This window comes from Trichoderma breve, chromosome 1 (assembly GCF_028502605.1).
Source record: "Trichoderma breve strain T069 chromosome 1, whole genome shotgun sequence".
In the NCBI taxonomy this organism is placed as follows: Eukaryota; Fungi; Ascomycota; class Sordariomycetes; order Hypocreales; family Hypocreaceae; genus Trichoderma; species Trichoderma breve.
This window is the reverse complement of record NC_079232.1, coordinates 4855002-4869115: the sequence shown is the minus strand read 5'-3', so window position 1 is coordinate 4869115 and position 14114 is coordinate 4855002. Positions and strand designations below refer to the sequence as shown.

Genomic DNA, 14114 nt, shown 5'->3' with positions numbered 1-14114 from the left:
ATATACAAGCTGTGAGATGCCCATAATGTGACGTCTCTTCCGGCTATTGTCAACTGTAGCATTTAGCCATTGATAAATATTTCCTGAGCGTATAGTCTATCTAAGATGTTGTATCCAAGATCTATTGGAGCTAGACCAGCTCTTTCCATACTGATTCTTAGACATATTCCAACGTTGTCCAATGTCAAACTGCAATAATGCCACTGGAGCAATCTCAAAACGACTCAGGAATATCTCTTACACTTCGGCAATTTCGAGATAGAGGATATCGAATAACCCACATAGGCTTGAGCAAAGACGAAATAGGGAAAAGAGATTGTGGTCAAGAAAACAAAGGATGAACCTCACGAAACAATGCAAACTATTCACAAGCCCACTCCACTCACAATCAGTCAAACGATCTCACTTTTTTTTATGTTCTCCTTTCTCATTTAGATGAACATAAGGCATCCATGCAGTCCGTCAGTAGAGAAACAGGAGTGACAAAAGTATTCTTCGAGGCAGGCAAATTACACGAACTTAACCCGCTGAAAGTAGAAGGAGTAACAAAAGTGAGAAATACCCTCTTTGACGTCTTGAATATTAGCATCTTTAACCGTATATCGTCAAAAATTATTACATCAGAGAAATAGGAGATACCCGGTAACACCAACCATAAGGCAGCCCGCGCAACATAGACATTTATGTTTAGGTACTAGGTAGATCTTGTACGTAGAAACCTCGACATCGAGGACGGATGCCACTCTGGGGGGTGTTCAACTCATGGTCTACTCGTGAGTTCAGGATAGAGCCATAAAGGCATCTGAAAGCTACCCCATCAAATCCTATAGACAAGGTGCAAGATGGGTTTGCAAACAGCTATTACGCAAATCAAGATCTCTAGCAGCATCTAACCACAGAACAGCAAAAAAAAAAAAAAAAATATCAACTCTCAACAGGCGACCCAAGAAGTTAAGGGGATTAGAGACAAGCGTGCTGGAACAAAGCGTGTCCTTGGTGCCCTTCATGGCTAACGAGTTTTATTGCCCCCAATTTTCTTCTGAAAAGCATAGGCTAAATGAGTTAATGATACAAAAATTGGCTTTCAAAGTGCAGGTTAAGCACTTCATATTTCATATGGTAGTATACACAGCTGTCTCTCAACGATTCATAAAGCTGTCTTGTGATGGACTTCGAAAAGACAGTCCCATAGAAGGACAAATGACTCCTTACTGTCGTTCGCTAGCCCCATTTGACTCCAAAAAAGGTCAGAGGTTTCTTTCCTGACCGCGAGGCAGCAGTGTCTGCATTCTCCAGATATATCCTTTCGTGGCCCTTGATATCCACGAATAGGTATTTGTACTCATATTCGCTCTGACCGCGAGGCAAAACCATGTGGCACTGTACTACTCCGTTTGCCAGAGGGCCCTCGACCTAGGGAACATTAGTAAATGTTGCAATGACGAGATAATAGTCAGAGAGTCGAAACTTACATAGAAATGCATCATGAGATGCTGGTTGCCTTGGGAGTCTGTCCTCTCAGTGGACCTTTGAAACCATGTAAGTGTACTGTCTCGCATTCCCAGATACTCGCAAACACCTACGTAATGGGTCGTGCCCTCCTCCATTTATTAAAAGTCTCGTCTCCATGAGCTGAAATCTTGTTCGCATCACCGAGAAGCTCAAGGCATCTGTGGTCTTTTTTGATCATATTAACGGCTCTGTTGAACTGATTTGTCTTGCTCTCGGGAGAAAAGACATCCGTCCAAAGGAAGTATGCAACACCTCCCTAAACATCAACAATTAGCCTTTCTAGTCCCATATCGTACCAGCTAGCATAACAACACTCTCCGGGAAACGTACGGTGCAAACGAGACCAATGATGACCATGCCAAAGTTATAAGACTGCTGGGTTGCCCTCGCTGCCTTCTCGGCAGCTGATAGTTCGTTCCATGGCACAAACCCGGTGTCGTTAAATGGCGTGACGCTTCTCCGCTTAGATTTTGGGGTTGCGGTAGTTCCCAGGCCAGTCGGAGACGCAAAATGGCGTACGAAGAGAGGCCGAGCAGATTGTGCAATTGCGGATTTCGTGGCAGATCGAATCGCGGGAACAGACGTTGTTGGCTTCATCATGGCGGCTCTCCGGCTTCCATCTTACCGAGAAGTCTCGTCAGGATGAAATCGAGCAGAGAAGCGCAATAGCCTAGCAACTCGACGAAGCTCTTACACACTTAGTAACAAAGAGTGAAGCTTCCCTTGGCTGTATATTCGGAATCTTGCGCGACACCGCCCTCGGCAGAAAGTTCAAAGTGGGGAGACCACCAAGCCAGAATAAGCTTAGCGGCGCCGATATGCCACTTTACCGCATCGCCCTGCCTTGGCCTTGGGAGTCTCCTTAATAATTATCCCAACATTGGATTGTGCTGCGTCCTCTCTGTCCTCCCTTGACACGGTCGCTGCATAAACGGGCAGTACAGCGGTTCCCCAGAAATCAAAAGGCTTTGATCGAACTCGCTTCGGATCCCCAGCACCGCCTCCCAAGATGAGTGCCCTCGCGTCGAAACAGCAATCGCTCAAGATCTTCGAGAAGTTGAAGACGAAGCCGGCCAACAAGGTGCGAGAACATGGTCGCGACGACTCTTGGAATTCCAGAAACTAACGCGCGCCATTGTCTCCCTAGATATGCTTTGACTGCGGACAGAAGAATCCCACATGGACGTCGGTGCCTTTCGGCATCTACCTGTGTCTGGACTGCTCCTCCAATCACCGTAACCTCGGTGTTCACATCTCCTTTGTGCGATCGACAAACCTGGATCGTATGTATTCGGGATCATACCTTCTCTGTTTGAGATACCTTTCCTGACAAAAGACGCTGTTTAGAGTGGCAATGGGATCAGCTTCGAGTAATGAAGGTCGGCGGCAACGAGTCTGCGACCAAGTTCTTCCAGCAGAACGGAGGTACCGCGGCATTGAACAGCAAGGATCCCAAGACCAAATACCAATCCAGCGCTGCTACCAAGTACAAGGATGAGCTGAAGCGACGTGCCGCACGTGATGCTCTGGAGTATGCTAACCCCGACGATCCGATTTAATGATAGACCAAACCTCTAACCTCAATGTTAGATACCCCGAAGAAGTTATCATTGATGCTGTTGAGGGAGATGGTAGCTTCACCCCTGCCGGAGAGCCAGATGATGATTTCTTCTCATCTTGGGACAAGCCCACGATCAAGAAGCCGACGCCCCCAATCTCACGAAATGCGACACCTCCGGTCGTTGGCCGCACCCCATCACCATTCCTTACCGCCGGTAACAAGGATGTCCCACGTGCGGCATCGCCTTTATCAAAGACCGACTCAACAGAGACGAAGCCTGCGGCCAGTCGAATTACTACATCTGCTGCCCTGCGCAAAACGGCCACGGGTGCTGGTGCCAAGAAGACAAACATTCTCGGTGCGAAGAAGGTGCAAAAGCTAGGCGTCAAGAAGGTCACTGGAGATATCATCGATTTCGACGAGGCGGAGAAGAAGGCCAAGGAGGAGGCAGAGCGTATTGCCAAGCTTGGATATGACCCCGAAGCTGAAGAGGAGCAAGCACCAAAGAGCAGCGCGGCTTCATCTGCCGCCGCTATTATTTCCCCGACCCCCATCAGCCCAGCTAGCAGCTCACACACACGGCAAAAGTCGAATGCTGAAATGGAGCGATTGGGTATGGGCATCGGTCGCCTTGGATTTGGCCAGATTGGTGGCGCCAAGGCCGCTGCTTCAGCTTCCTCAGCAAAGAAGAATGCCGGTGGCTTCGGCTCTGTTGGACCTGTAAAGGCATCTGCTGCAGGCAAGTCATCATCGCGTCTCGCAACATCTTTTCATAAACTGACAATTGCTTCTGTAGACGAGTCTGAGACGTTTGCTCGCAACAAGTTTGGCGCCCAGAAGGCCATCTCCTCTGACGAGTACTTTGGCAAGGGCTCCTATGACCCCAATGCTCAAGCCGAAGCCAAGACCCGACTTCAAGGATTCGAGGGAGCCACCGCCATCTCTTCAAACGCCTACTTTGGACGAGAGGAGGAAGAAGAGGTTGAGGATTATGGTGATCTCGAGTCAGCTGCCAAGGACTTTGTGCGCAAGTTTGGAATCACTGCCGCTGATGATTTGGAAAACCTGTCCACCGTCATTGGCGAGGGTGCTACCAAGCTACAGAGTGCCATCCGTTCTTATCTTGATGGTTAAAAGTACTATTTAGCGATTTTCCCCCACTTGTAAGTAGTGGGCACGAAAGAGTCAACGACTTGCGATTTTGGATGGAAAAAGTTCTTTATTCCAAAGGGATGACATTCATGCAGGTGATGGGGGCGAAATGTTAATGGGCGGGATTCACAAGGTGATACGGAGTATCAGAGATGGTGTTGGCAGGGCGGAAACTACCCGTGGCGTAAATTGAAATGTCATGAATAGACGTGGAGTCTTTTGTTCTGCCTTTTTCTAGTTTGTATTTATTTTTATGGCAGGCACAAAATATTTTAAAAACGAACCCTCATATTTCTCTCCTCCTCTTGTGAATTAGTGGCAATAGTTCTAAAATAAGGTTACCTAAAGGAGAATTGAGCATGTCACTACGAGGATACTCGTCATTGTATTCTTTTTAACGGTTTATTTGCTTTGTTGGTACATATAGGCTAATTATGAACATTTATATGCTGAATAGTCTACATGGAGTGGCATGAAAACATTAAGGAGATATGACAGGGCTTCGTGAAAACAAGACCGAAGGAAAAGCAAGGAAAATAGTTTTCGTCTCTCAATTTTTTACAGCTTGGATGAAGGGCCAACCAGCATAGAGTTGCCCTTTTTCAGCCAGGCAACGGCATCGGTAATGAACTCATCCACAACAGCCTTGGCGGGCTTCTGCTCGTTGACAACGGCGGCAGCCTTGCCCATCAAGAAGGGGCGGAACTGCTCAAGAGGATCGTCGTCGTCGTCATCGTTGGCGCTGGTCTGGATGCCCTCAATCTTGGGCTTCTCGCCGCCGTTGAGGACCTTGTCGAGGTCGGCCTCGTAGGGGATGACACCCTTGGCGGCGAGCTCCTTCATCTCCTGCTGGCGGTTGGTCTCCCAGTCGTTGATGTAAGAGTTGTTGCGGACGCGCATGGGGCGGCCGGTGAAGATGATGGTGCGGACGTTGTCGTCGTGGCCGGCGGTGCGGACGGCCTCCTTGTGCGACTTGGGCGCGCCAGCCTCGTCGGTCAGGATGAAGCGAGTGCCGACCCAGACGGCGCCGGCGCCCATCATGAGGGCGGCGGCCAGCAGCTGGCCGTTGTGGATGCCACCGGCGGCGATGACCTGGACGGGGCCGCCGGTCAGGGGAGACTTGTGCTTGTTGCAGATCTCGACGACGGCGGGGATCAGGACAGTGGTGGGGATATCACCGGTGTGGCCACCGCCCTCACCGCCCTGGGCGCAGATGATGTCGACGCCGACGTCGATGCACTTCTGGACGTGCTTGACGTGGCCGATCATGTTCATGTACAGGATGCCATGCTTGTGCAGCTTGTCGACGATGGCCTTGGGGGGGACACCGACGGCGGAGACGAACAGCTTGGCGCCGGACTCGATGATGATGTCGGTAAGCTCGTTGAGCTTGCCCTTGGTGTAGTCATAGCTAAGAAAAAACGCAAATGTGTTAGCCTTTTTGCATGTGCAAATCTCGGTCCATCTCTCGGGGTTCTCTCTTCTTCAGCCGAAACCGCCGTCATCACGAGCATGTGATTGTGATTACTGACTGGGTGGCGTTTTGGAGGGGGACCGGCTTACTTGGTCTTACGGGCGTTGCCACCAACCTGGGGGATAAGCAGGTCAACACCAAAGGGAGCGTTCTTGTCATTGAGGTAGCTCTTGAGCTCAGCAATCTGCTCCTTGAGCATCTCTGGAGTGTATCCGACACCGCCGATGACGCCCATGCCGCCGGCGTTGGTGACGGCAGCCGCCAGCTTGGGACCGGCGGCGACGTTCATGCCGGCCAGCAAGATGGGGTGCTTGATCTTGAAAAGATCGGTGATGGGAGTGCGGATCTGCTCTGTTTGTTTTGCGCGACAATCACATGGTTAGCCGTGCTGAACTGAATCCAGGGAGATTGGGGTAAATCTAGACGCGACGGTGGCCGGAAAGAAAACTTACGAGAAGCCATTGTGACTGATGATTCTGTCTGCAACACCGGAAAGGGTATCAAAGGACAATAGAAAACACGGTATGGAGAGAGACAACAGAGGGAGAATGGTATGAAGAAAGAAGAGAAATGGGGAGCGGCCGATCAAGTTTAATAATGGAATTTAGATTCTCTACAGCCGAGAGGGGACCGTCGGAGGCAGATGCGTTTCCAGACATCTCCATCAGTTGACCCTGACGAACCGAGGCTTGGGCTAGGAGCTAGAGCCAAAGGGGGTTTAGGGCGGTATCGGTCTGAGGTGGAGTTCTGGGGAAAGATGCCGAGGTGCTGGAGTTAGTCAGCAGACTTGGAGAATCTGGAGTACATACAGCGTCATGAGCACGAGCGTTACTCCGTACTCTACTCCGTAGTTTCTTCCGATTTAATATGAGCATGGGTTGACCCTTGCGGGGAAATACATGTGTCAATATCAGCTTTAGTGATTTAGGTGTCATTATATAAGTATGCATGTATCTCAAACCGGACAATGTGATTGTATTGTCTTCCGTACATGTACCTTCACACCAATTAGACACATCCCGCGGGGTTTTGATCTGATTAGTAGTATTAGTAGTCACAAGAAGCCGAATTGCGGGATGGTGTAAACCGGAATTATTCAATCTATGTCTTCCCCAGGATTGCGGAGAGAGTCGTCCAACAATCGGCAGCTAGCAAGTCAACCGAGGCATCCATTTGTGCAGACGCTTGGCTGGTGTGTTCTGCGTTTTGTTCTAGAAACTGGAGAAAACATGGCCGCTAGCCCCACTTTCCAGGGTAGGTCAATGGATTTGACCGCAAAAAAACGAACCTCATGGCACATATCGTAAGCTTCAGCTCAAGCTAACTCATCGACACATTGGTTTGCCACCTCATCCCAGAGAGGATAATTAAAAGAGATGAGGTTCCGTATACATCATGCTCCGATAACACGGGGGCTACAAAGCTCTGGGGCGCGCAATTTCCACTCATCGTCACGATGCTTTCCTTCAACACAGTCTCTCTTTACCACTATCATTCATCGACCGAGATCTCGAGCATCAACTAAGGAGAGCTCAGCTACCCACAGCCGATCTCACTCAGGATGCGGTTGCCATCCAGGTCCAGCTGTCAGCAAAACCAAGACGGCATACATTGCTCTGGGAAGCAACCTCGGAGATCGCATATCTGAAATCGAAAAGGCGTGCAATGAGATGACTAGACGGGGCATTCGGGTTAAGCGGACTAGTAGTCTATGGGAAACAGAGCCCATGTATGTAACGGACCAAGACCGCTTCATCAATGGCGCCTGTGAGGTAGGCAATCCATGACTCTGTTGTCATTTCATGGGAGCTTGCTTACAGTTCATGCATCTCACAGGTTGAGACCGAATTGGAGCCTCTAGGACTGCTGGATGAACTGCAAGCCATTGAGCGTGAGATGGGCCGCAAGAAACTTATTGACAAGGGCCCACGGAATATTGACCTGGATATCTTACTATATGGTGATGAAAAGGTACAGAATGAAAGGCTCAACGTACCTCATATCGGCATACCGGAGCGTGAGTTTGTCTTGAGGCCTCTAGCAGAGTAAGTTGGGTTATTTGACTTTCTTTGGAAGGATCTTCACTGACCAATTCAATTTTTTAATCAGACTAATCCCGTCAAAACCGCTGTATGCATCACAACCGTGGAAGCTCGTCCAGGATTATCTGAATGACCTCACCCCGGGCGAGCCCCTGTCCTCTATCACTCCGCTAACATCAACGCTGGCACCATTGACGCCTCTCGTGCCTGACAGAAAGACCAGCGTCATGGGAATCTTGAACATGACACCTGATTCATTCTCTGATGGTGGCCGGAATAACTTGGAAAGCCTGTCAAATACTGTCATTGAACTAGTTCGCAATGGAGCCTCAATCATTGATGTTGGTGGACAGTCAACAGCTCCTGGCCGCCCCGAGGTGTCTGCAGAAGAAGAAGCCTCTCGTGTTGTGCCTGCAATCGAGCTCATCCGCTCTATACCGGAAACCCGTCATGTCGCCATCAGTGTCGACACCTATCGGGCATCGGTGGCCGAAAAGGCCATTGCCAGTGGAGCCGATATCATCAACGACGTCTCTGCGGGTGCTCTGGACGCTGATATGCTCCCGACCGTGGGTAGACTTGGAAAGACGATATGCCTGATGCACATGCGAGGAAATCCTCAGACAATGACGAAACTCACTTCCTATCCAGATGGGTTGGTGCCAACTGTTGCAGCTGAACTTCTGTCGCGGGTAGCCGCAGCCGAGGCAGCAGGCATCCGAAGGTGGCGGATAATCTTGGATCCAGGAATCGGGTTCGCCAAGACGGGTGCTCAAAATTTAGAATTGCTGCGTAGTCTCGAGGAGCTGAGGGCGTGGCCTGGCTTGCAGGGCCTGCCATGGCTTGTTGGAACGAGTCGGAAGAGCTTCATCGGCAAAGTGACGGGGGTGGAAGAGGCATCGCAGAGGGTTTGGGGTACGGCCGCAACGGTGGCAGCAGCAATTCAAGGGGGAGCGGATGTGATACGCGTTCACGATGTTCGGGAAATGTCCCTGGTGACGACTATGTCGGATGCCATCTGGAGGGCTCGAGACTGATTGATTCATCCAACCGCCAACTGATTACGAGACGAAAAGTTCCATCATGAGATTACTCTACTTTCTCACCTTACTCTATCTTCTCACCTTGAACTTTCTCTCTTCACCCACACCACCCCCATTCTTTCTTCCAATTACTCTCTTATCGCGCCATCCGCCTCCGCCAACCTCGCCTTATTTCCCCCCTACTATTCTACACTTCAGATAAGGAGGAGAAATTGGATTGATCAGATAAAGTTAACGCAGAAGAGGAGGAAACAACCAGCGGAGCACGTCTTGAAGACTGGGCAGCGGCACATTGGGCAAGATGCTTACCATCCAAAATAGGAACATCTTGCACATGTCCCACAGGCATATTAGCATAAACTGCCTCACCTTTTTTGAAAATGGTAAAAATTACGAGACTTTCTTCACCGGCCGGCGCTATGTTGGGCCCGCGTCTTTTTCGGACACTTTTTCCAATCGAATCGTATTCTTAGATGCCCCTGATCCCTGACTGTGTAACAATAACAAGGCCCCAAGGCCTTTGAGATGCACCGTCGATCACCGGTGTACGCCCTCCCCAGCCTGTACGACTCCAAATACAAAGCTGATTAGCTGGACATGGGCTGTTCGGATGTCCTTTCGGGCTGTAACCCAGTATCACTTAGATTTGATCCTCGTGTTAGGCCGGAATTCTATGCCGGTGACACTTGACTTCTACACGAGAACGCCTGCAACTCGTTCTCTCTTTCTTTGTGTGTGTTGTAAAGACCAACGGTGTTACACATGGCACCATCTAAGAGCAACGACTGATGACTCTAATGTGGTGTACAAGATTTGGGTTGAATAACGACAGTCCAAAGCACCCCCCATGAGGCAACATGGCGTTCAACTAGGGTGATCTATGGATACCTAGCTACAAAAGCTTCTAGCCAAAGCTACAACAGAGGTACAGAGGTGTACCCCAATCTTGAGCAGCCGGAACATGCAAGGTTTGCCATGCAGGGTCGCAACACGTGGATTCGGGTTACCTAACGGTAGGGTTGCAACAAGCGAGGCAGGCTACATGGCGGCGTCCCTTTTGCAAAAACGACGAAAATCGAAGCGGGCCGAGAACCGAATAGGAGATGCAAGTGAGAGGATTTGGGCATAAGTCTCTCGTAGTCTAGAGGGTAGACAATCTTGGACACATGCGGAAATCCCGCGCCACCGCAAGGCAGATATGCTTACTTGACACAAAGCCCGCTTTCTCTCCCTGCTTCTCTTCTTCTACTTTCCTCGTCCGTATCATCCTTTCGATGGGTACCACACACGCCCCCCTCCTGTTTTTAATATCTCCGGAGAGCAACTGCTGTGAAACTTGAAAACCATGGAAGCGCAACAGGCAGAGGCACCGGTAGGGCTGATCCATCAAAGAGATTTGCGCGCAGCCGCCGCCGAGAAAGTCACGGCATAGAACATGAGATTGAAGGGAGTAAGCCCTGTCGGCGTATAACTCACGGTTCATCGGCGCTTGGCGGCTTAAGGCCGACTGACGGGAGAGCCTGCCTGTACTTTGCTCAGAGCGCTGCAAAATATTCACCATAGCCTCTCTCTTTCTCTCTTCTCTTCCCTCTTTCTGAGTCCTAATTACATCATACGATACGACGACGCGGAGAATGGCTACTTGCGGGTAATAAAATGTGAGACACGCCCCTCCTCATGGAGGAGCAGAAAGACCAAAGCCGAGCTACTCATTGACGCTCGTTTAAAAATGTAAGAACACGCAAGGCTTTTGCGACAGTTCGGTTGTCGTTGTCATGGCTGTTGTAGTTGGCCCGTCTCCGAGCCTCTGATCCTCCCGGATCCTCTGATCCAAAAATCCCCCAGATTGGTCTCGGGCACCCCGGTTTGGCGGCGAACCCATGGGTAGTACTTTGTATAGGTATGTAGGCTCCATCATGGGTCCGCCTAGAACATACGAGTACATGCGTGGTGTAGGTGTTATAATTGTGTGTGAGTGTGAGTGTGCGTTTGCGTTGGCTGGGCGTGCGTGCGTCGGTATCTTTTGTTTCCTCCCTGAGAATCATGAACAAAACTTGTCACGACATTGAAGCCACTATTTTACGTCTCTGTTGTCGTTGTTGTCTCCTACCTAGGGCGTGCGGCCATGACATACATCGACATGGATACCGGCACGCCATCAGTGTGGGCGTGGGGGCTCTCTCTTCCAAGAACCTGGATTTCACAAAAAGGGGGGGCGTGCGGCAAGAAGAACAAAATATACATCTTGGCTCAAATCACATGCCGCTTGGTACTTTGCGTGAGACGTTTTCTCTCGCCTCCATTTCTTTCATCGGAGAAGCAAATCACAGTGTAAGGAATGTTTATTTTGTACATATTCTGTCTAGCAGGCATGAGCATCTTTTGGTAACACCGATCGAGCTGGAAAATCGCAACAGCTCGCATCGGCATTCGGGAGAGCTAAACAGATGTTACGCCAAATATCCATGGATTGCTATCTCGACAAGCACAGCAGAAGCTCCATGCTCAACACAGCATATCCACGCCATAAACCCGTCTCTTCAGCTTCACACACCCCTTGTCTGAGCCCTGACTTAGTAGCCACCTGCCGTAGCGTTTTGTCTGTGCCCTCTTTCCTCTGTTGCCACAATCTGCTCAGTGTTCACCAGGTTTCCCGGATGTTAAGATGGGACGGACCGGCCGGGTTATGGGTCCAGGGACGGGAAATGCTGTGTAGCGCCGTTAAAAACAGCTCCGTGTTACTCGAGTTCATCCGAACTACGACCCAGTTCTATGCTTCACACGGCGCGCTTGGCAGTACTCTGCTTGACGGATCTCATTGTATGATATCTCTTCATATCAATAGGAAAAAATCTTTAGAAGATATTTCCTTCTCGTTGTAAGATGAGCCGAATACCGACGTGTCTCCCAAATATGACGTCGTCTCATAGACGAAATAATTAATTTCCTCATGCATGTTGGTCATTTACAATTTCCCATATGGAAAGCCACCATCATATAGCTGAGCGGGTAATAATAAAGCCACTCGTTTCAATATGTGCTGTGGAAGACCAGATATGGCCAAGTTACACCTCCTACCTGTAACGATTTGGGCGTCTAAGCAGCATTTTCCGAAAGTTGCTCAGCCCGAGGCCCAATGTCTAGGCCAATACAGCACATCAGCACACCAGCACACCGGCGAAACGTCCAAGCAACAGAAAGAATGCAAGAGATGCTTCAATGATTGCAGGGTTATTAAACTCGACTGGGGGCGTACAACTAGCTGGATAGGGCAAAGGCGAAGTGAGTTGTTCAGTCTTCCGCAAACGCTTCAAGGCAGAAGCGCTTCATGAAGCAAAGGTATCACCGAGTGTCTCCGTTAATGAGACAACATCTTAATCAAAATACAGGGTATGCCAAGCGGGATGGCTGTTTGCCTTTTTTCTCAGCTGCAGGGTCTATACTAGTACTTAGCTGTTCTATATAGCAAACGCCAAGAGCACAGGCATGCATAATCGGTACTAGCAGGCTGAATCCTAAAATCTTTCGATCCCTGCATTCAGCAGAAACATTATGTTACCGAGATGCCAATCCATTTTGTATAAAAGTCTCCGAATAGAAATTTTACCCGTGGAGGCGATTATTGTATGTGCCTAGAACCACAACGCCACGTTATAGAACTAGCAGCTTTGCCTGTCTAGTAGCAACTTGTTGATTACAATGTTCTTTTCCAATAGGATATAAATGCGGTTCCAAAGCCCACCCTATAATGAGCTCCGCAGATGAAGCATGCTCGGAACTGCAGTATATGACCCGGAACGAGTAGTTGAACAAGGGTATAGTAGCATCAGCCCACCGGAAAACAATACAGCACAGTTCGGGGAGCCTCCGTCTTCGATAGAGTATGGAAAACAACATCACGCGTGCACACAACTCGCGGATCCGAGGAGTAACATTATGGGAGGCCCTCAATATATCGTCTCTGCGCCAGCGTCGTCACAGTGCATCTGCATCCGGCTAGGACTCAAAAAGCCTGCGGCTCTTTGACCGTAGTGCCATTGTCACTCGCTTGCGGCTTCGGCTGATGGACAGGCGGCAGACGCCATGCTTTGGACTCGCATCGATAGCGTGTCAATTTGATGAGAGTCACGAAACTAGTCTCGCGCTTAGTTGTTTAAGTCTTCACCTGCATGCTTGCATTGAGTAATACATCATACTCCCACATACTCCCACCCTCTCTACTTTCGTTGTCCCGTAGAACTGCTTCATTAGAACACTGAGAGCACCATTCTTGCTGACCATAAAGTAAAGAGCAAGCAAAATCGCAACGAAGATAAAAAACACTACAGAAGATAAAAGTCAGCCGCAAAAACACCCTCTAAGAGGGGTAAATCGCAATATTGTGGTCCAGTCCCTGAATGATCATCCGCCAAGCACAATAGAGATTGTAATTGTGTTGCATTTCATAAAATAAAGAAAGACCCTGTGAACGCGAGCAATGCGAGATAATAAGAGAAAGCGCATACTGGTGATGGTCGCACAAAAAAAGTATGGAGTCTTGCTTCGGCCAATGCAAAACCCTGGCCACTTGATGCATGCATGGCCCCCCTCCCATTGTTGATTTCGTTTTGCGCCAACGCCACGCATCAAGGAGACCCCGGTACCCGGTGTGACGAAAGTATGCAGGATCTTACAGCAAACGGCGGCCTCGGCTAACCACGCAGAAGCCTCCCTGCTAATGAAAATGACAGTGTGCGGAATGACAAGCGAAGCCCAACAGCCGACGGAAAAGAAACAATAGGTGAAGTCAAGTAATAAGTATCGCTATGCAAATAATAAGAAAAGAAGTCAACATGAAGCAGAGCAAGAAAGGGGCAATAGTCAAAAAACCAGTAGAAAAACAGAATGACCTTGATTAACAAATTACATGGGCAAAAGCAAAACCGTAAATAATAATAAGAAGAAGAATAAATCCAATCTCGAAGAAGGCACATTATGAAATCCAAATCCCGCATCATTGTCGTTCCCAGTCCTGCTGTTCCAAAAGCGTTGGTGTGGTTGATCCAGCTCATGAGGCCAACCTCATGAGTTATCCAGCAGCGAGGAATTAAAGGACGACGACTCTATTTCCAAGCAAAAATGATTTCTTTTCCCAAGTGGCCGTAGCATTCATGTGTGTCCTGGAATGCCGCAGCGTGCTGCTATCGACATGAGCCCTGCGGCTTGCCCAGTCACGTATAGTTCCAGTGAACTCCCATTTATCCCATATTCCGAGTCCGTATTCCAATTCCATATCCCAGCCCCATATCCCAAGTCAATATCGCTTTTTGTTGCCTGATTTTGGCTCTTCC

At 49.3% G+C, this 14114-nt stretch overlaps 4 protein-coding genes across 4 annotated transcripts; 2 read left to right on the top strand and 2 right to left on the bottom strand.

Moving 5' to 3' along the window:
• Positions 1–1221: 1221 nt before the first annotated feature.
• Positions 1222–2112, bottom strand: T069G_01450 (TIM21 domain-containing protein; the record flags this gene model as incomplete). The annotated part of the gene is made up of 4 exons (XM_056168660.1): positions 1222–1413; positions 1473–1527; positions 1584–1768; positions 1843–2112. The coding sequence occupies 4 exons, from the start codon at positions 2110–2112 to the stop codon at positions 1222–1224; spliced, it is 702 nt and encodes a 233-aa protein (XP_056033976.1).
• Positions 2113–2521: 409 nt separating this feature from the next.
• On the top strand, positions 2522–4207 carry T069G_01449 (putative GTPase activating protein for arf domain-containing protein; the record flags this gene model as incomplete). Its single annotated transcript, XM_056168659.1, has 5 exons — positions 2522–2593; positions 2660–2795; positions 2860–3043; positions 3103–3812; positions 3870–4207. 5 exons carry the CDS (start codon positions 2522–2524, stop codon positions 4205–4207), a joined length of 1440 nt encoding a protein of 479 aa, XP_056033975.1.
• A 576-nt stretch (positions 4208–4783) lies between these two features.
• On the bottom strand, positions 4784–6161 carry T069G_01448 (nitronate monooxygenase domain-containing protein; the record flags this gene model as incomplete). Its single annotated transcript, XM_056168658.1, has 3 exons — positions 4784–5636; positions 5789–6050; positions 6152–6161. 3 exons carry the CDS (start codon positions 6159–6161, stop codon positions 4784–4786), a joined length of 1125 nt encoding a protein of 374 aa, XP_056033974.1.
• Positions 6162–7426: 1265 nt separating this feature from the next.
• Positions 7427–8778, top strand: T069G_01447 (pterin binding enzyme domain-containing protein; the record flags this gene model as incomplete). The annotated part of the gene is made up of 3 exons (XM_056168657.1): positions 7427–7471; positions 7536–7744; positions 7809–8778. The coding sequence occupies 3 exons, from the start codon at positions 7427–7429 to the stop codon at positions 8776–8778; spliced, it is 1224 nt and encodes a 407-aa protein (XP_056033973.1).
• Between the last annotated feature and the right edge of the window lie 5336 nt (positions 8779–14114).